The sequence below is a fragment of the Macaca thibetana genome, chromosome 14, assembly GCF_024542745.1.
Source record: "Macaca thibetana thibetana isolate TM-01 chromosome 14, ASM2454274v1, whole genome shotgun sequence".
Taxonomy (NCBI): Eukaryota; Metazoa; Chordata; class Mammalia; order Primates; family Cercopithecidae; genus Macaca; species Macaca thibetana.
In genome coordinates, this window is record NC_065591.1 from 51,210,129 (window position 1) to 51,229,835 (window position 19,707).

The following is a 19,707-nucleotide window of genomic DNA, read 5'->3' on the forward strand; positions in this document are numbered from 1 at the left end:
TAGAAAAAGATCCCACTAGATAAAGTTATGAACAGACAATTCACATTAGATATGAAGACCCAGAGAAATGTTTCCTCTTTCTACATTTGGAGAGGCAGTATGGTGTGGAGGGAAGAACCCAGGGCACTGGTGACAGTCAGAGCTGGATTCGAATCAGCTGTTTATTTCATAGCTATGTGATGGGGGCCTCCACCTCACCTTTCTTTGCAGTTACTACACTGCCAAATGGGAGCATCATCATCCTGCCCCAAGGTTTTATTGTGAGAAAATTGCTTATCATTGTGAGGGACACATAACAGGGCTTGGTAGAGGTTGATTTCCTTCTCATTCAACTTTTCCGAACAAAATGTTCCAAAACACCATAAAAGAAAAGAGGTAAGAAAGGATTTTGAAACTGCTTCCAGAGACTTACAATCCCCTCCTAAATTACAGATCTACACCAATGAGACTCAGGAGGGTTTCCTAAACCACTCATGCTGTGTTCTGTCTCTCAACCTGTGTTTTCAAAAATCTGAATTTTCAGAGTTGCAAAAACTCAATCTGGCCACGAGAGGGCGCCCAAGTCATTCTCTAGGCTGAAGTCCTGCAGGGGTGTGTGTGGAGAAAGGTTTGAGGGAGGTTCCTGTAGCGTTGGAAAACGCTGTGTTTATAACCAGGAGGCATCTAGGACTCCAGGTCCATCTGGACGCTTAGATCTACCACCTGCTCCTCTGTCCAAGGCCCATCTTCCCTTAGCATCCCGAGGACATCGATGGACCTGTGCAGCTGTTGCAGGAGGCAGGGAGAGCCCTGATCTTCCAGCCCTGATTTAAGTGAAAGCTGTCTCTGGCCTCCCGGGGGAAGGTGGCTTTGGATTTCTGGAGAAGGCGACCATGTCTCTACTCCACTGGCCTCACAGACACGACCTTTGTCTAATCAATGTTAATCTGGCAGAGTGCCTGGAAATAATTTAAGGTGATGACAGTGGTTTGCAGGATTCATTATAAGAAAGGAAAGAAAAGTTATTTGTAAAAGTTCCAGTGATTCTTAGTATTCAAGATGCAATTGCAGGAACCGAATGATGGACATTCAGAATTGATTTGTAGGAAATCTGGGCATTTTCTACTTAGGCGCCAGAGGAACTAGGGAAGGATGTGGGTTTTGTTCCGAGTTTGCCCTTCCTGTCTCTACCTGCACCCTGGGCTGTCGGAGCCACAGCTTGATTTATTGAGCTAAACAAGTCAGCAGCTAATTTGCTCATTCATGGCCGTCCTTTGAGAAGTGGTCCTGGGGATGAAGTGGTCCTGGGGATAAAGATGCAGATCATTGAAAAACAAGTCAGTTTCAACGGGCAGGACCTTGCAAAGTAGGTCACCCTGGCTTTCCACTGGGCCGAGGGAGGCTGGAATCCCATTAACCTCAATCAGGCAGGCTCAGCAAAGAGGGGCAGGGCTGTTTCTGCAAAACAAAACTTGGCTGCATGTAGGCTTCCTAATTTGACTTCCTAATGAGATTTGGAAGAGGAAAGGGGGGACTGGGGTATGGGAAAATCAAAGGAAAATTCCTTTCCCTTAACAAGCCGGTAGCATTGAGTGCAGAGGTTTTAGGTGTTTGGGAGGTCTAAGTGTTTGCCATCAATTAATTTTGTTCTACTGGGGCCTCAGGAAGTCTGAGGGGTAGGTGAAATGTGGGAAGCTGTCCCAAAATATTCATTTCAGTTTTTCAGAAAGTCTCTCCCATCTTAAAAAAGAAAAATAAAATGCTCTTTGACTCTTTCATCCCCTTGGAGCCAGGTTCTCTTCTTTCATAGCAAACTTCACAGAAGGGTCGTCTGTACTTGCTGACTCCGTAACCTCATGCTCTGTTCACAGTTCACCCGCTCTGGGCTGTTTTTCCCCCTCATCACTCAGCAGAAAGGATTCTCCAAAAGTCACTGATGACCTTCCTGTCGATAAACCCAAAGGGCTTCCTGCAGCCCTGATCTTTCTTGTTTTCTCGGCTGCACTGGGCACAGTCGACCACCCGCCTCAAACACTTTCTTCTTTCCCCTGGATTTCTCCATACCAAGCTTCCTTATCGATTTCTTTGCTGCTCCTTTGATGCGTCCTTTGCAGGCAAGATTCCTCAACGTTCAATAGTAGAGATCTTTGGAACTCAGTCCTAAGCCCTTGATTCCTATTCTTATGCCCTTGGCATTGATTGTCTCCCATTCCTTGAGGACTCCCAATTTTAGATCTCAGTGCAGAATTCTTGCCGTGAGTTCCAGAGCTATCTAGGCAACCGTATACTTAACACCTCTAATTGGAAATCTTGAATACATCTTAACAACATACATTTAGAACTGATCCCATGATCTTTCCCACCGAACTTCATCTAACGTTTTCAGCCTTATAAGTGGCTTCACCAACTCCTTTGTTATGCCAGCCAGACACATGGGAAACATCTTGACTGCTCTTTCTCCGCCTCCTTATTCCACCTATTGCCACAGCCCGTCGATTTTACCTCCTACGCGTCTCGCACATCTCTGTACCTCTCTCCTTTTCCGCCACCACCACCATCCTAGTGAAGTCACAGTTAATTCTCTCTGGTTTTCTGTAGTAGCCCCCTTCACTGGGCTCGCCACATCTACCCTTTCACACAGGCGCCAGTGTTGCTATTGCTTTTTAGTTTTTAGTGCAAATATGATCATGTCGTCCTTGTGCTTAAAACCCTTCAATGATTTACCATTATTATTATTTGAGAGAGGGTCTCGCTCTGTCACCCAGACTGGAGTGCATGGCTCATTGCAGCCTCAACCTCCTCGGCTAAAGTGATCTCCTGCCTCAGCCTCCCAGGTAGCTGAGACCACAGGCACATGCCACTATGCCTGGCAAATTTTTTAAACTTTTTATGGATGGGGGTCTTGCTTTGTTGCCCAGGCTGTTCTCAAACTCCTGGGCTCGAGTTAGCCTCCTGCCTCCACCTCCCAAAGTGTTAAGATTACAGGTGTGAGCCACTGCCCCTGGTCTTACTCATTACTTTTAATGCAAAAATTCAAATAAAAAATTTCAAATGTTACATGGCATGGCCTCACACCAAACTCATCTTTGATTTCTGGATCTAGTTAGACCAAAGCCTTTCAGTGCCTTAGACATACTCTACTCCCTCCTCATACAGGGCCTTTGCACATGATGGTCTCTCCAGATTTTCTAGAATGTTCTCCCCTTTTCTTCTTTGCTTAGTTAACGCCTACTGCTTCCTTAGATCTTAGCTTCATTGCCTTTTTAGGGGGGAGCTATCTCTAACCCCCAGGCACTCTCATGGCACTTTATGTCTTTCCTTCATAGACGTGTCACATTTATTTGTGTGATCATTTAGTAAATATCTCTCCCCACTGAATTGTAATCTCCATAAGGAACTGTGCTGTGCTTACCACAGTGTCCCTAAGCACCTTTCACAGGACTTTTTTTGGGGGACTCTCCTATCAAGGATGTTTCAATCTTCCTTGATAGGATACAGGGTAAGTGAAAGTCAGATTTTGTTTGTTTTGGGGTAGGTGTGAGACCATTCGGTGTGGTCACATTGTTAATTTCATGCCAATCAGAAGGCTCATTAGCAGGTATATATGTCTTCATTAATTTAAACATAGGAATATGAATGAATTGTTACTTAATTGGAAGGATCTTGTTATAGTGAAAAGCACAGGCATTAGAATCAGCCGGGTACTGTTGGCATTCTATATCCACCCTTGCTGTCATATGACCTCTGAGTCTCAGTAGTTTGGTCATTGGTAAAATGGACATTGCAATACCTACCTCATGGTTATTAGGATTAAAAGGGATAATAAAGGTCAGTGCCTACTTGGACCCAAGGAGATGCTGAAAGTAAAAGGACTGCTCTCTCTTTCCTCTCTCCCTCCCTTCCTATCTCTTTCCTGAATGTGCTTTGATTTGTAGTTTACATCTTCCTAAGCCCAGGCTCCTCAAGAGAAAACCGGCAGAAAGATTCCTTAACGGTACAAAAATTGGTACCCACAAACTCTCCCCACCCCTACCTTCCTTTGATCCCCTCCCCACTTAGAGGACCAGAAGTGAGGGGTTCTTTACACACAGGTTCTGGGAGCCGAGGAACTGGGAGAATCTGAGGAGACAGCATAGTAAGGATATTCAGGGTGACCCGACTGGTAACTGACGTTAATTATGCAAAGGGCACTGAGGGCTTTTGTGAATTCACATCGTTGTTTTTTGGTAGGACAGGTATGAGATGGGCAAAGGTGCATCTGCCAGGAGAGCGCCTTGGGCAGGCCCTCCCTCGTGTTGCTTCTCTTGGAGGGCAAGGCATTTCCTGGGCTGGGTGGGTTTTTTCCTGCCCTGGTGTGAGCTTCCTTAGGGAGGATCCAGAGCAAGGCTTAGAGCTCACAGCAGGCTAGAAAAGGCCTCCATGCAGCCAGCTGGGCTGCCCTGGGCCAGCTGTCTGAGTGTTGGTCTCTTTTTCCCTCCTCAGGCCTCCACTCAGAGCCTCAGCTCCACCCAAACCTGGGCCAGTCCTGACCAGCGCAAGGAACACCTTTCAGGCGTAGCCCCATGTCCCTCCTGCACACAGCAGGAGGGGGATCTGCCCCTGCTCTGGGGCTCCAGAGCCACTCCTCACTCTAACATTTATCCCCTTGGAGTTTACAAGGCTGCCATGATGACGTTATATTTTATATATTCAGGTTATATGGTGCTGCCTGGACTTGTGCAAAGGGAAGACCTGGAGTGGCACAACTTTGTCTGTTGTCTGTCTCCCCTCGGGCTGAGTGTTCCAGAGAGCTAGGACTGCGTGTGCAGGGCTGGCGCACAGTAGGGGATGGGCCGTTAGTTTGCCGAATGGTTAAATGTGCAGGTTTCAGGTGCCTCACCATAGTTTCTGTGTTCCCAGCCAGTCAGCTATGAGCACTCCTCCTCCCTCACCCCCGCTGCCCTATCCTGGGGCATCTTCCTTTTGAATGTCCAGCACTTTCCTCCCTTCCTCTCCTGTGGATTTTGCCTTTTCTCCCACTGAGCAGTGTCTCCCACATTGCTCATGTTGTTGCTGTCTTCAATATCGGTGTTAATGGATGTAGACTACTCCCTAGAGGGGCTGGCCAAAGCTTCTTCATAAACCATCTTCTTGGGGTCAGTCAGGAGCTTCTTCTCCTCCAGGCCTTGCATCTTTAAAGGATAAGCAGAATCAAGTCTTGTTCAAGGATCTGCCCAGGATTCAGGGTGGCCTGCATGAGGTGCAGTATGGGGAGGCCAGGAGATGAACCCTGACGTGTGTTTCGCCCACCTGTGCACACTAAACTAAGGAGTGTGGACTTGATCTTGACACTAAGCGAGGTCACAGAGGGATGAAGAAGGAGAGGACACAACAGATTTGGATAATTTTTTGTTGTTGTTGAGACAGAGTCTTACTCCCATCACCTAGGCTGGAGTACAGTGGCGCGATCACGGCTCCCTGCTGCTTGACTCCCTGGGCCCAGGTGATGCTCCTACTTCAGCCTCCTGAGTAGGTGGGACTATAGGGCATGTGCCACCATGCCCAGCTAGTTTTTTATATTTTTAGTAGAAGCAGGGTTTTGCCATGTTACCCAGGCTGGCCGGAGGATTTGGATTTTTTTTTTTTTTTTTTTTTTTTTTGAGACAAATTCTCACGCTGTCACCAGGCTGGAGTGCAGTGGTGCAATCTTGGTTCGCTGCAACCTCCGATTCCCTGGTTCAAGTGATTCTCCTGCCTCAGCCTCCCGAGTAGCTGGGATTACAGACATGCGCCACCATACCCAGCTAATTTTTATATTTTTAGTAGAGATGGGGTTTCACCATGTTGGCCAGGATGGTCTCAATCTCCTGACCTCGAGATCCGCCCGCCTTGGCTTCCTAAAATGCTGGGATTACAGCGTGAGCCACTGCACCCGGCCAAGATTTGGATTCTTAAAAGATCGCTCTAGTAACTGTGGATGAGGAATTGGACTGAGGGAGACTACAGCAAAGGAAAGAGGTGACGTGGTGCAGGTGAGAAAGGGTGATGGCTGGAAGGAATGGGAGGAGAACAGCCAAGTAAGGACTGATTTGTGAGCTGCTCAGAAGGCAGAATCCACAGGGCTTTGAGACTCACTGTACTTTCAATATTTCTCCACATGGAGAACAGCAGGTTTGTTGAAGGTGATGGGACCCATTTGGGACATGATGAGTTTAAGGTCCAGGTGGACCATTCATGGAGAGGTGTCCAAAAACCTGATGGATATACCACTGTATCTATCTATCCATCCATTTGGCAGGAGGTAGTTTTGGAGACTGTCAGCATACGCCTAGTCACCTGACTCAAGGGCAGATAAAATCTCTATGGGATAGAGGAGACAGAAAAGAAATGGGACTGAGAATGGAAGCCAGGGTAAATCTGACTTTCCACACGTCAGACTGGCTAAGCGTGAGTATAACCTGTATGCTCTGAGGGTGAGGGCATGTTCGGTCTGTTGTGGCTGAGAACATTGGTGAACATGGAACCGTTAATCCTCACATCTGAGTTGGGTCCACTGTGGCATCAAGGCCATTGGGGGAAAACAGAGCCTGAGCCTGCATCCTTGAGAAGATAGGGCAGGTGTGATGCTCTGCACCTAGAAAGCATCTTGCCTGCTTGTTAACGGAGAAGTATTGCTAATTTTAACAGCATAGCTGGTATGTGGTGGCCATTAGGTAGGTGGCCTTGAGAAGGGGCTAGGATAAGACAGGCCAGGCGAGGGACTTGTTACTTACACGTTGAGAGGCTGCCAGGCTGGCCACTGGGCTTTGGCTTTGATGACGGTGAGGACCTCATCACTCTGCAAAAAAGGACCACAAATATTTAGTGAACAGAGCAGGGCTCATGGGAACAACAGGGCTTTGAGCTGGTGACACCGTTCACCCCACTCCCTCACCTGCTGTTGGAACTCTTCCTGCCTGGGTTTAGAGCCACCTTTCTCTGGGATGGGGGAATCCTGGGGCCTCAGTGATACCAGGAGAGGGGACTGAGTGTCTAGGTATGTCCTGGACACTGAAGGGCCACTGAGTCACACCTTTGGTTTCCAGCTCAGCCCATCCCTTCCCCACTAGAGCAGAGATCTGGCCTGGATTCTGCTGTGGTTGGCCAGACTCCCATGTCATGTCCATTCCAGAGGGCAGAGCCATGCTCTGTGTCCAGACACTGAGTGGGGCCTGCTCCAGGCCAGCTGGGTCAGCAGAAGCTGCAATGTGGCTAACACCTGGCCCCGAGGACTGTCCCCCCAAGGCCTGTCCTGCTGGTGAGACCCATGGCTGGATCAGACTCCCTTGGACGAGGAGGCCAGCACAAAGCTGAGGCCCCACACCCGTGGTGCTCCTCAGGTTCTCTGGCTCTGTTTTGCTTTGGATGATGAATAAAGCATGATAAAGTTATTTTAGGGATAACTGGGAAACTCAAAGTAATTTTTTGAGGAATAATTTGATAATTAACATTTTGAAGAAAAGCATTGAATGGTCATCATAGGGCAAAAATCAGAACTTTGTTGATCTTGCTTAACTTTGAGGTTTGGTTGGGATTTTGTTTTCAATTACACACTGCGGGTGAGGGGTGCCATGATCTTTGCAAGGCTGGAGGCCTCCACAGGCCGAAGTTCAGCTTTGGTGGGGAGCTTTCCCCAGAGTAGAGTCAGCTGGCCCTGTATTACCCCTTACCCTGGCCCGGGCCCAGCAGTGCTCAGACACAATAGTCCATTGTGTGTGGAAAACTCCAGAATGTCACCAGCTGGGGAAGGAAGGGCTTTGTTGCCAACTGAACAGATCCCTGAGTTCCAGGGGAAGAGACTTGCTTGGCTGGCTCATGGTGACAAGGCTATAGTCCTTAGAGTCGTGCCTGGCAGCAGGTGCCTAGAATATAGTTAGGATGCATTGTGACCTTCTCCCTGGTTGGGTACCTTGCTCAGAAAATCCCACAGCCCCATGGAGACTGGAAGGAAGGAGGACAGTGCCGTCTCTGAGGCTCAGGCCCAGAGGTTATAAAATGCTTTCTGGTCCAGCGCTTCCCATTTACCATGCAGGAAAGGGGCTGTTGGGTGGTGGTGGTGCAGAGGAAGGCGGCTTAGCCAGACCCAGTGTGGTCTGGGCTCCTACAGACAGTCCTGGGCGAGGAGAAGGGCCCACAAAGACAGGCCAGCAGCGGTGAGCCACCCAGGAAGCTTGCAGCCTCCACCTAGGCTCAGGCTCTCTGGGGTGCCCTCTTTGCATTAGATGAAAAATATCTTCGGATGCACAGACACCCCAACATTCATACGTCTGCAGGCAAAGCATTTCCCAACAGAGCAGTTACGTTTCTCATGCAGAATATATTTATTTGTTTACAGTGTATCCCTTCTTCCCTCCTAAGAAATACCTGTTGAATGACCGAGAAGTTGTTTATCCTGAAGTCACATATAGAACACAACTTATCTGTCTCCTGAGTGCCAGCTCTGTATCTCCCCAGACCTGGTTTTCCTCCAGTCATCTCATATGCCTCATGGCTGAGCCCTTCCTCTGACCTCAGAGTCCTGCTCCTCCTCCAGCAGCCCGGCCTGGGTTGAAGGCACAGCTCAGGCACGCCAAACACCACCAGCTCCCTTCACCCCCGACACCAGTCAGGTTGAGGCCTCCAGTGTTCACCTCCTTCCACAGTCTCCCCTCTGGCCACACTGTCTCCAGTATCTTCTTGCTTCCCCCAGTTCATCCTCTACTTGCTGCAAATCTGACCATATCTGTCTCCTGCCAAAACCCTTCAAAGGCTCCTGGTAATTTCCATGACAATTTCTTACTTCCTGAGTTTTGCTTACGTGGTCCTCATCATCTAGTTCTGCTCTACTTTTTTTCTTTGATTTTTAATTCCAGAATAATACACACATTGTGGAAAACTTTAGCATCACAGAAACTCACGAAGTAAATGTTGAACACAGTCTACTTCAACAGCGACCCTGCCTTCTGTCTCCTTCTCCCTTTCCAGAATATTACAGCGTGGTGTGTTATCTTTCCAAATCTTCTACGATGCACATGTAAGGATGTGTGTGTGTGTGCATGCATTATATTTAGCTTTCCCGCCAAATTTGTGTCATACTGAATATCTTGTTCTGTACCATGACTTTAAAATATTTCCTTAATGTCATATCACAGGAAACTCTCCATCAGTATATACTATATACTATATATACTATGTGTCTTATCTCTCTTTTTTGATTTTTAAAGTGTTAGATATCTTCAAATTATGGCAAGCCAGGTCAAGACTTATAAAAAGGGAATCGGAGATACTGTCTGATGACAATCCCTTTGCTCTTGAAGAAATATTTCACTAGAAAATAAAATCAATGTGGGTGGAGTGAAGGTGGCTGCCAAGTTAGCTGGCCCTGCAGATTCACCTTGCTTTACAGTTAAATTTTGGTTTACAGGTCCCAGCTAACATAGTGATTTTGCTTTTGTAGTATATAACTCTACACACACACACACACACACACACACACACACACACACACACACACACACACACACACTATTGCTTCTTGGCCTTTTGGCCAAGATCAAATGTACAACTCCACAAATACAGTTGGGACCCTACATTACCATTTATTTATGGTGATGAAACTCCATTTAGATCTATGGAGGCTCCAAGGATGGTGGGTCCATGTGTGTGGGCATGACAGCTTCCTGCTGTGAATCTTTTCATCTAGTGGTTACACAACATCTGCATGGTCAACAGCTTATTGTTCTCTTTTTTGGCGATCATTTGAGTTAAATGAAATAGAAAGCAGGAGCATTCTACCACACTTATTTAAAAAGCTACATATTTTTGTTGAAGCAGCAAGTTATCTGGTAGAACTTAACTTCTACAGGATCAGAGAGAATCTTCCTCATTTATGGCCATATCTCCATGCCCACGGCTGCTCAGTAGATTGTTGAAAAAGCAAAGTCACACCATTCTCTTTGATGTATGCAGACAGTTATGTAGCAGGGGATATTCTCTAACTTATTCCACTGGCACCATTAGTAAATATTTAGTTGTTTTCATAAATGATGCTGTGATGAAGACTCATGTACATATTTATTTGCTCATACATCCAAGGATTCCTGTGTCATTGAGTCAAAGGAGTGATCAAAACATGAAGCAAATTTAAAATTGTAGTCGACCCTACCAAATTGCTGTCCAAATGTCTGTACCAATTTCTACTCCCAGCAAGGATGTGTATGTGCCCATGTTCTCAATTTAGGGCACACAAGATACTCTTCATCATTTTTAATGCTTATGAATCCAGCAGGCAGGAAAGTAGCGTAGTTGAGAAGCATAAGCTCTTGAATCATACCTGAGGTCATATGCTGATGGTACCATTTACTAGCTCTGTGTTTTTGTTTTGTTTTTGAGACAGGGTCTCATTTTGTCACCCAGGTTGTAGTACAGTGGCACGATATCAGCTCACTGCAGGCTCAGGCTCCTGGGCTCAAGCAATCCTCCCACCTCAGCCTCCTGAGTAGCTAGGACTGCAGGTGTGCACCACCACCCATGGCTAATTTTTGTATTTTTGTAGAGATGGAGTTTCACCACATTGCCCAGGTTGGTCTTGAACTCCTGAGCTCGAGTGATCTGCCTGCCTAGGCCTCCCAAAGCGCTAGGACTATAGGTGTGAGCCACCGTGACCTGCCAAGCTCTGTGTTTTTTGGCAAGTCTCGTGACTCTCTTAGTTTTCTCATCTGTGAAATAGGGTAAAAAGAGGATCTTCTGCATGGGGTTGTTAGGGGGACTAAATGACAACTCATGTAATGTGCCAGTGAAGTGCCTGGCACATAGCAGGTACTCCATCAATATTACTCATCATTCTGATTCTTACTTACATTCAGGCCAAGTTGGTATCAGAATTGACTTGTGCTGCCTGAGTACAGAGACTGGAGCACACAGTTGCAGGTACAAACCCACAAAGCCTCAGGAGAACTTCCCTCCATTGAAAGCCAAGCTCTGCGTCTCAGGGAGCATATGATGGAAGGCTTATGTAGCTTGGATGGGGGCACTGGGGCCCTGGGCATTTCATATTCTGAAGAACGAAGGACTTAAATTCAGAGTAAGCAACCCACACTTCAGACTTAAATGAAAAGCTTATTTTAACAAGTCTCTAAGGCACAGACAGGAACTTTCAAGAATCCTTAGAGCCCCTCTCAGCTCCCACAGGACCCTTTTCAAACAAAGTGTTTCAGGGCATCCACAGTTCATGCTTCGTTAGGATGATGCCAATTAAAATAGGAAAAAACCCAAAGATACTACAGGCCACTCATAGTCATCTTCCATTTTGCTTTTGTAAGCATACTGTGGGGCTATAACAGCTGTACTTGTACCTCACAGTTACTGGTACCAAATGGGAACAGCACATCCCCTAACAGGCCATGGGCTGAGGTCAGGTCTGGAGGAAGTGGGTTCATGTGGAATGAAAACAGATCTGGAACAGATCTGTTCTGGAGGCAGCAATTACATCAGTACCAGGAGGTAAACAGGGTGGTCTGAGCAGAACAGACAGTAAGGCTGTGAGTCTAGGGTCAGGGCTGGTGTCTGAACCGGTCTTACCCCACGCCGTCCCTCCTCCGCACTCCAGAGCCAGCACCCAATGAGGGAGAGCTCTGAGCATCTCAACTGTGCCCATAGCAGAAGGCCAGAGTCTGTCACCTCCCCCTGTCCCTTTCTTGCTAACTTTTTGACTTTGTCTTCCAGTCCCGAACCACAAGCCATTTCCTCATCCTAAACATTCCTTTGCCCCTGGTAGCACTGAGGCTCAGACCTCAGTATGGAGTCAGCCTGGCCAACTTCCCTGATGCCCCTACCATCTCTCCTCCCAGGAAGAGAAATGGGATGCAATCCATGATCATGGTGGGAAAGGAATAGAAACAGGTGGACATAGCGACAATAATAAAACAATTATTTATTTTTTATGTGCTAAGCATCTTGCTAACCTTATAAATTGCCTAATGGATAGCATCTGATTTAATCCTTATAACACATTTGCAAGGTGGGTATATACTTTTTAATCCTCAGAAACACATTTAATTCGGCCAAATTAGTTTCACAGTCAGCCGACTGAGCTAGAGTTTAGACCTCAGTCTGATTCTAGAGGCCACACTCGTTGCCACCGTGAACCCAGGCAGAGGCGGACTGAAAGTACACACTGTGGCCCAGGAGAACCAGGCCCACCCCTCCTACTTCTGCTGCTCTTAAGGGCATGTCCTAGCCTACTTTCAGTTCTGCGTATCACAGCCACACATGGAAGACTATCAGACTATGTTCACAATGCTGAACGTTAATGCTGTTCTGACAACAAGTTTTGATGAAGCCGGGCTCCTTGGGCTGAAGAAAAACTGTCTGCTACTAAACAGGGGAAAATCCAGTGCCACTAATTGCAAATGCAGTGATACACAGCTGTACACACAGTGTGCATTCCCCCATTCAACAGCTTGTTTCTTACAGAAAGCCTTGGAAATAGCTATCATGCTCTCCACTGCAGGTGAGGAAGCTGAGGCTCAGAGAAGTCAGGTCACTTGCTGACCACACAGGAACCACGATTCCAACGCAGGTGTACCTGACTCCAAAACTCACATTCTTTCCACTTTCCCTGACTGTCCTTCCTCTCCATCCTTCTCTGCTCCCTCCCCCATGTTGCTCATTTTGCAGCCAGAGCACAGCTGACCCTGGTTGGTGGCTTTCTCCAAGGAGCCCTTGCTTTGAGGTACAGGCTCACTGGGGTTCCCTCTGGGAGATAAGCGTCTGGAACCTTGCATAGGGATCCTGGTGAGCACTATTTGGCCCATTATTTGCTTTTTCCCTTTCCCAGTTGCCATGCACAAAAAATATCCATCCTGACAGCTTCTAACTCTGAAGGTAACTTTTTCATGCCTGGGTGAGTGTCCTGGTGATGAGTAGCAGGAAATGGGCCATTTTATGAGGTGATCACGGGGCTGTAAGCATCTTTAAAACCAATTGTGCCCAACAGTCGCCTCCTCTCATTTCTACAGGCTCTGGGCTTCTCAGGTCATAAATAAAACAGCTCATATTTGGTGGCACGTTGTAGTTTGCCCACGGTCTACACTGCTGCCCTCTGAGGAAGGCAGGCAGGTGTCCCCATTTCTCAGGTGAGGCAACAGAGACTCACCTCTCCTCTGACAGCAGACTCACTGCTCCCTTCAAGGCACCAGTGACCTCTCTGTGCCAAAGCCAAAGTCAGTGCCCAGCTCTCGGCTCTCATGGCCTCTCAGCAGTATTTGACACAGCTAGTCACTCTCTCTGCCTTGAAAAGCTTTCTCCTCGGCTCTGGGACTTGCTACCTCTGATTTTCTTTCCACTTCATCAGCTGTTCCTTCTCAGTCTCCTTCGCTGACTCCTCTTCACTTTCCTCTAAAGCTTGAAGTGCCCCAGGGCTCAAGCCTTTGGTCTTCTTCTCTTCTATCCACACTCCCTTGGTGATTGCATTGAGTCCCCTGCCTTAAAAAGCCAACTGTGTGTGTGCTGGTGATTCCTAAGCTGTAATCTTCTACTGCAAACTGGCCTCTGATTCTAGACTTGCATATCGGCCACTCAGCATTTTCATCTATATATCTAAGTAGCATCTCAAACTCAGCAACATGCCTGAAACCAAACTCCTGATCTTCCCCTCCCTAAGCCCAGCCTCCTTCATTCTTCCCATCCCATTGCATGGCAATGCCGTACTTCCATTTCCATCCATCCTGGATGCCTCTTTCTCTCCCACCATGCATCTCATCCATCGGCACACCCTGTCAATTCCACTTCCAAAATATCTTCATGATCCAACCACTTTCCATCTCCTGCCTGCCTCCATCCTGATCCAAGCCACTATCATCGCTCAGCTAGATGAGTGCGGTTGCTTCCTAGCAGGTCTCTCTACCTCCCCTCCCTCCCTCTAGACTCTTCTTCATGCAGCAGTCATATCATGCCATTCCTCTGGCCAAAATCCTCCAGCAGCTTTGCATCTCACAGCAGACAGGACCTTGCTCTGGTCCCCCATGCCCTCCATGGTCTACCTGTCCTCCTGAGCGTCATCTCTTACTACTCTTCCCCAACCTGGCTTTCAGCATCCTGGACTTCTTATGTATCTTTAAACATGCCAGGCACACTTTGCACTTGCTGTTCCCTGTGCCTGGAATGCTGTTCTCCCAGACACCAGAACACTCTCTCCTTTGTTTCCTCCAGGTCTTTGCTCAAATGTCAGCTTCTCAGGGAAGCCTTTGATGTCCATGGCAGGTCCCTGCTCCCCTTTTGACTCAGCATCCCTATTCCTTTATCCCAGTATCTTTTCTCCATAACATTTGCCATTATCCAGTTGACTGTGCATTTTGCTTATTATTTTTTTTTTGAGGCAGGGTCTTTCTCTGTTGCTTAGGCTGGAGTGCAGAGGCATAATCATGGCTCACTGTAGAATGACCTCCTGGGCTCAAGCCATCCTTCTACCCTCAGCATACCAAATAGCTGGGACTACAGGTGCCTGCCACCATGCCCAGTTAGTTTTTAAATTATTTGTAGAGATGGGGTCTTGCTTTGTTGCTCAGGGTGGTCTCAAACTCCTGGGCTCAAGCCATCTGCTTGCTTCAGCCTCCCAAAGTGTTGGGATTACAGGTGTGAGCCACTGTGTCCTGCCTTATTTACTTTTTATTGTCTATCTACCCCTGCTAGAATGGAAGCTCCAAGAGGGTGAAGGTGTTTGTATGTTTTGCTCCCTGCTGTACTATCAGTGTTTAGATCTATGCTGGGAACACACTCAGCTAATACTTCTTGGATGAATGAGAGGCTGTGATGAGGAAGGGGCTGGTGTCTTCCGAGCCCCAGTTCGTGAACACTCTCTTGACCTAGGATGGAGCCAGAGTAGTGTGAAGTGACACTCATCGACCTGGGTGTTAGCTCGAGGCGCTGGAGGAGCAGTGAGAGCCCCAGCATAGAACTGCGCCAGCACTGCCAGGTAGAGGAGGGGAAGGGACAGCATACACGGGCCACTTTGGGAACCATGGTCAGAGCTCACAGGTTCTGAACCTGGCTCAGGTGGGCAGGCTGGCTGGCTGTTCATAAGTGCTCATTCCACGCCCCATCCCCTGGGAAGCAGCTGCCATCACAAGCTGCTGTCTGATCAGCTATTTCAGAGCCAGAGAAAGTATCTGAAGCCTATTAGCAGATCCACTAGAAGATGATGCGTTTGCACAGAAGCATTTCAAATTCAATTTCTTTTTATTTCTTTTCAAACACAGCTTGTAATTCCGATGGGAAAATTGCATAATGTCCATAGATAACAATTTTCCCCTGAGATAGTTTTGTGGAAGCAGCTTGGCATTTCTGAAGCCAGAGAGGAAGGGCCCATCAGAGCTGTTTTGGGCCTGCCCCACTGCCCCTCCGCCCAAGGGCTGCCTCCGGTTGGTGGGAGCTCTGAGGACTCACATCACCCTATTACCTTCTGTGTGCTGGCACTGGCCATCGGCATTTATTTAGCTTGTCCTTTGGTAACTGGAGTACTATCCTGGGTTTAACCTCATTTTCTGCATTTTTATTATGTTCTTTTTAGTGCTCATGCAAGTCAGCTGCTCCCCTGAGTGAAATCAGTGAGCAAAGGAGCAGAAGAGGCTGATGGGGCATGCCTGCCTCCCATCCCACCAGCCTCCAGGACCTGCTCTTTTGTAACCTGCCTCCCATCTTCTACCCGACCTTCAGCAGTCAGAAAAACCTTAGTGCCAAGTCCAGAGCAAAGAAGGGAAAAAGAGGCCACAACAGAAGATATTCAAACATCATGTAGGTGATGCTAAATCCAAACAGGAGGAGAACATCAAGCAGCGGCTATCTGCCTTCAAACAGAAGGGGCTGCGAGGAAGCCCAGCCCGTGAGCCAGGCCATATCTGACTGGAGGTGCTTCAACCTGTAAGGATAGTGCCCCTTTCAGCACCCCTAACCCTGCCCCATGGGAACACCTCCTGTAGTCTTCAAGAAACAGCATTGGTGGCTGGGTGTTTTGGCTCACACTGTAATCCCAGCACTTTGGCAGGCCAAGGTGGATGGATCACCTGAGGTCAGGAGTTTGAGACCAGCCTGGCCAACCTGGTGAAACCCCATCTCTAAAAGTACAAAAATTAGCTGGGCATGGTGGCGGGCACCTGTAATTCCAGCTACTTGGGAAGCTGAGGCAGGAGAATCGCTTGAACTCAGGAGGCAGAGGTTGCAGTGAGCTGAGATTGCGCCATTGCGCTCCAGACTGGGCGACAAGAGCAAAACTCCATCTCGAAAAGAAAGAAAAAGAAACAGTATTGGACACTCCTCAACAGTGATTCCCATCCCCACTGCCATCCCAGGGCAGGTCCTGTCCCAGAAGCCAGCATTAGAGCAGGGGCCGCATTGCATCCCTTCTATATCGCCAGCACCAGCCTGGCTTGTAAGAGGTATGCAGGGAATATTTAAGGGATAAATAATGAATGAATTAATTAAACAATTAGTTAATAATAAGCTAGAGGAAGCCTCTGGCCTTGGCTGCCCTCCCAGAGGGTTTAGGGGCTCTTGTTCGGAGTGTGATGGGACTGGGACATGGCTGAGGGGTTTGTGAGCAGAAGAGTGGTATGGCCTGATTTATATTTTTAAAGGATCCTGCTGGCTGCTATGGGAAAGTAACTGGAATGGGGCAAGGTGGAGAGCAGGGACCCCAGGCAGGAGGCCATTGATGTATCTGGTGACATAGGACCAGGGAAGAGCAATGGGAGAGGTGGCAAGGCATGGTATGCAGACATATTTTACAGGTCGGCTGGGCATTATCTACTGACGAATTGGATGTGAGGTGTAAAACAAAAAGGGATCAAGGATGACTCCAAAAGGAGGTGTCATGTAGGAAGCTAGATATATAAGGCTGGATCTCAATGGAGTCCAGGCTAGAGATGTAAACTCCAAGTCATCAGCATAGAGACTGGTAGTTAAAGCCACAGAATAGATTTCCTGGGGAGTGAAGGGAGGCAGAGGAGAGGATGGGGGAGAGCCAAGCAGACTAAGGTGCAATGGCCAGAGAGATAGGAGGACACCAGGACCTGCCCAGGGCCTCTTCAGAAACCCCATGCTGCCCCCATTGCTACCTCTGTGGCCCCTGTTTACTGCTGCCCTACTGCCCCCCTGCCACGTGCTCACTGCTGCTGCCACTGCCCCACTGGCCACTACTGAAAATACAAGGGAAGCAGGTTCAGGAAAGATGGGGGTGAGCTAGCGGAGCCAGCAAGCCCAGACAGTACTTTTTGAGAAGTTTGCTGTGGAGCTGAGAAAAATGGCAGTAGCAGGAAGGACATGTGATTATTTTTTAAAAGATGTGTAATATGAGGGCAAGTTTGTATGTCCAAGTGTATAATCCAATACAGAAGATAAATTCATATTGCAGGAGAGAGGGAGGGTGCAGTTGCAGGAATGGAACCCTAAGGTGAGATCCAGACCTGGGAGGGAGGAGTGGTCTTCCAGCATTGCCAGAGTGGGGAGGGAAGAAGGAGGCCGAGGACAGAGCTGCAGATGCTCCGGTTACTGGTTAACTGCAGGTGCTCTGGTTAGTGGTGACAGGCATGAGCCAGAGAGCATGTGGGTTGGGTTACTGGGGCTGATGGTGAGGACTCATTCATCCAGCAATGATAGATGGAGCCCCTAGTCCATTCCAGGCCTATTCCACATGCTGGAGAGAGAGCCCTGAACAGAAGACACACCCATCCTTGTCCTCAAGGAGCTTACATTCCGGAGGAGGAGGCAGACATAACAGCTACACGGTGTGTCCAGTGATGATTGGCTCTCTGGGGAAAATACAGCCAGGAAGGGTGAGGGGGAGGGCCAGGAGAGGGCGAGAGAGTTATGCTGTAATTTTAAATAGAGTGGTGGAAGAAAGCTTCCCCAATAAAGTAACTCAAGTATTTTAAGAAACAGATGCTGATGCACATGAAAGGGCCAGGAAAGAACTCTACCAAAATGAAAATATACCTCACATACTGAAATGAGGTCTTTAGAATTTAAAAACATAACCATGTTTTGGCCACACACACACACTCACGCACACACACACGCATACACACATAGGGTCGGGGCAGAGAGAAGCAAAAAGAATGACCCTATAATCCCACCATCCTTACCCGGTAGCTTTCATCAATTGCAATATTCATTTGCTTTGTCATAGTTGACATCATAACTTATGCACAAAACACACACACACACACACACACGTATATACTTTTGTATCTTTTTTTTTTTTTTAACATATTGCTATATAGTCTTTGGATTCACCATTAAAAAAAGTCGTGTTACAAATGAGAGTATCTCTAAGATATACTAAATGTTAAAAGGAAACTATAGTACAGTTTGTATAGTAATCTATTTGTATAATCTATTTACTTTTGTGGAGGGGGTGGTAAGGATAAAGGAAATTGTGTGGGTATATATTTCTAGTTGCATAAAGTATCTCTTGAAGGATATATAAGAACATTACAAAAATCAGCTGTCTCAGGGGAAGGGAACTAGGTAACCAAAGAGCAAGGAAAAGGCTTATCACTGTGTAACCTTATATATCTTTTGACTTTCAAACCATGTGAATATATTACCATTAAAAAAATGGAGGCTGGGGCCAGGTAGGGTGGCTCACGCCTGTAATCCCAGCACTTTGGGAGGTCGAGGCAGGTGGATCACGAGGTCAGGAGATCAAGACCATCCAGGCTACCACGGTAAAACCCTGTCTCTACTAAAAATACAAAAAATTAGCCAAACGTGGTGGCAGGGACCTGTAGCCCCAGCTACTCGGGAGGCTGAGGCAGGAGAATTGCTTGAACCTGGGAGGTGGAGGCTGCAGTGAGCTGAGATCGTGCCACTGCACTCCAGCCTAGGTGACAGAGCGAGACTGTGTCTCCAAAAAAAGGCAGCTGGGCGTAGTGGCTCATGCCTGTAATTCCAGCACTTTGGGAGGCTAAGGCAAGAAGATTGCTTGAGTCCAGGAATTCAAGACCAGCCTGGGCAACAGAGTGAGACTTCGTCTCTACAAATAATAAAAATGAAACATAAAAAATAAATTAGCTGGGTGTGGTGGCACACACCTGTAGTCCCAGCTACACAGGAGGCTGAGGTGGGAGGATTGCTTGAGCCCAGGAAATCAAGGCTGCATAGAGCTGTGATTGTGCCACTGCACCCTAGTCTGGGTGACAGAGTGAGACCCTGTCTCAACACCATGAACGAACGAACGAACGAAAGAGAGAGAGAGAAAGAGAGAAAGAGAAAGAAAGAGAAAAGAAGAAAGAAAGAAAAAGAGATAGAGAGAGAAAGAGAAAGCAAGAGAAAAGAATTAAGAAAGAAAGAGAAAGAAAGAGAGAGGAAGAGAGAGAGTAAGAAAAATGGAAAGTGAAAAGGAAAGGTCGCATCCAAGCCTGTTTCTCAGGGTTTTCTCAACTGGTTAGTCATGAAGGCTTTTGAGGTGGGCATTGTGTGAGGCTGACCCTGCCTGTGGAGGAGAGTAGGGCGGACGTCTAGACCCGATGGGCTTGGAGCCAAGGCAGCGGCTGGGAAGGTGGGCAGAGAGACAGATCGCCATGGCAGGGGTAGAATTCATAAGATAGCTGATGGGTTCTTCACTTGACAATTTTAAAGACTGTTAAAGCTTTGTTAGGCAAGGAGTATCTTTAAAGTAACGGCAGTTTCAAAAGAAATGAGGATTCATCCAGACACCAAGATCTCCTTCTCCTT

The 19,707-nt window shown here is 47.6% G+C and overlaps 1 protein-coding gene across 1 annotated transcript in view; it reads right to left on the minus strand.

Annotated features, from left to right (window-relative positions):
* SPON1 (spondin 1) overlaps positions 1-19,707 on the minus strand; it is a 297,955-nt gene that overhangs the window by 17,589 nt on the left and 260,659 nt on the right. Inside the window, exon 7 of the mRNA XM_050759412.1 lies at positions 6,732-6,796. Coding sequence (XP_050615369.1) covers positions 6,732-6,796 — 65 coding nt within the window. The remainder of the gene's footprint in view (positions 1-6,731; positions 6,797-19,707) is intronic.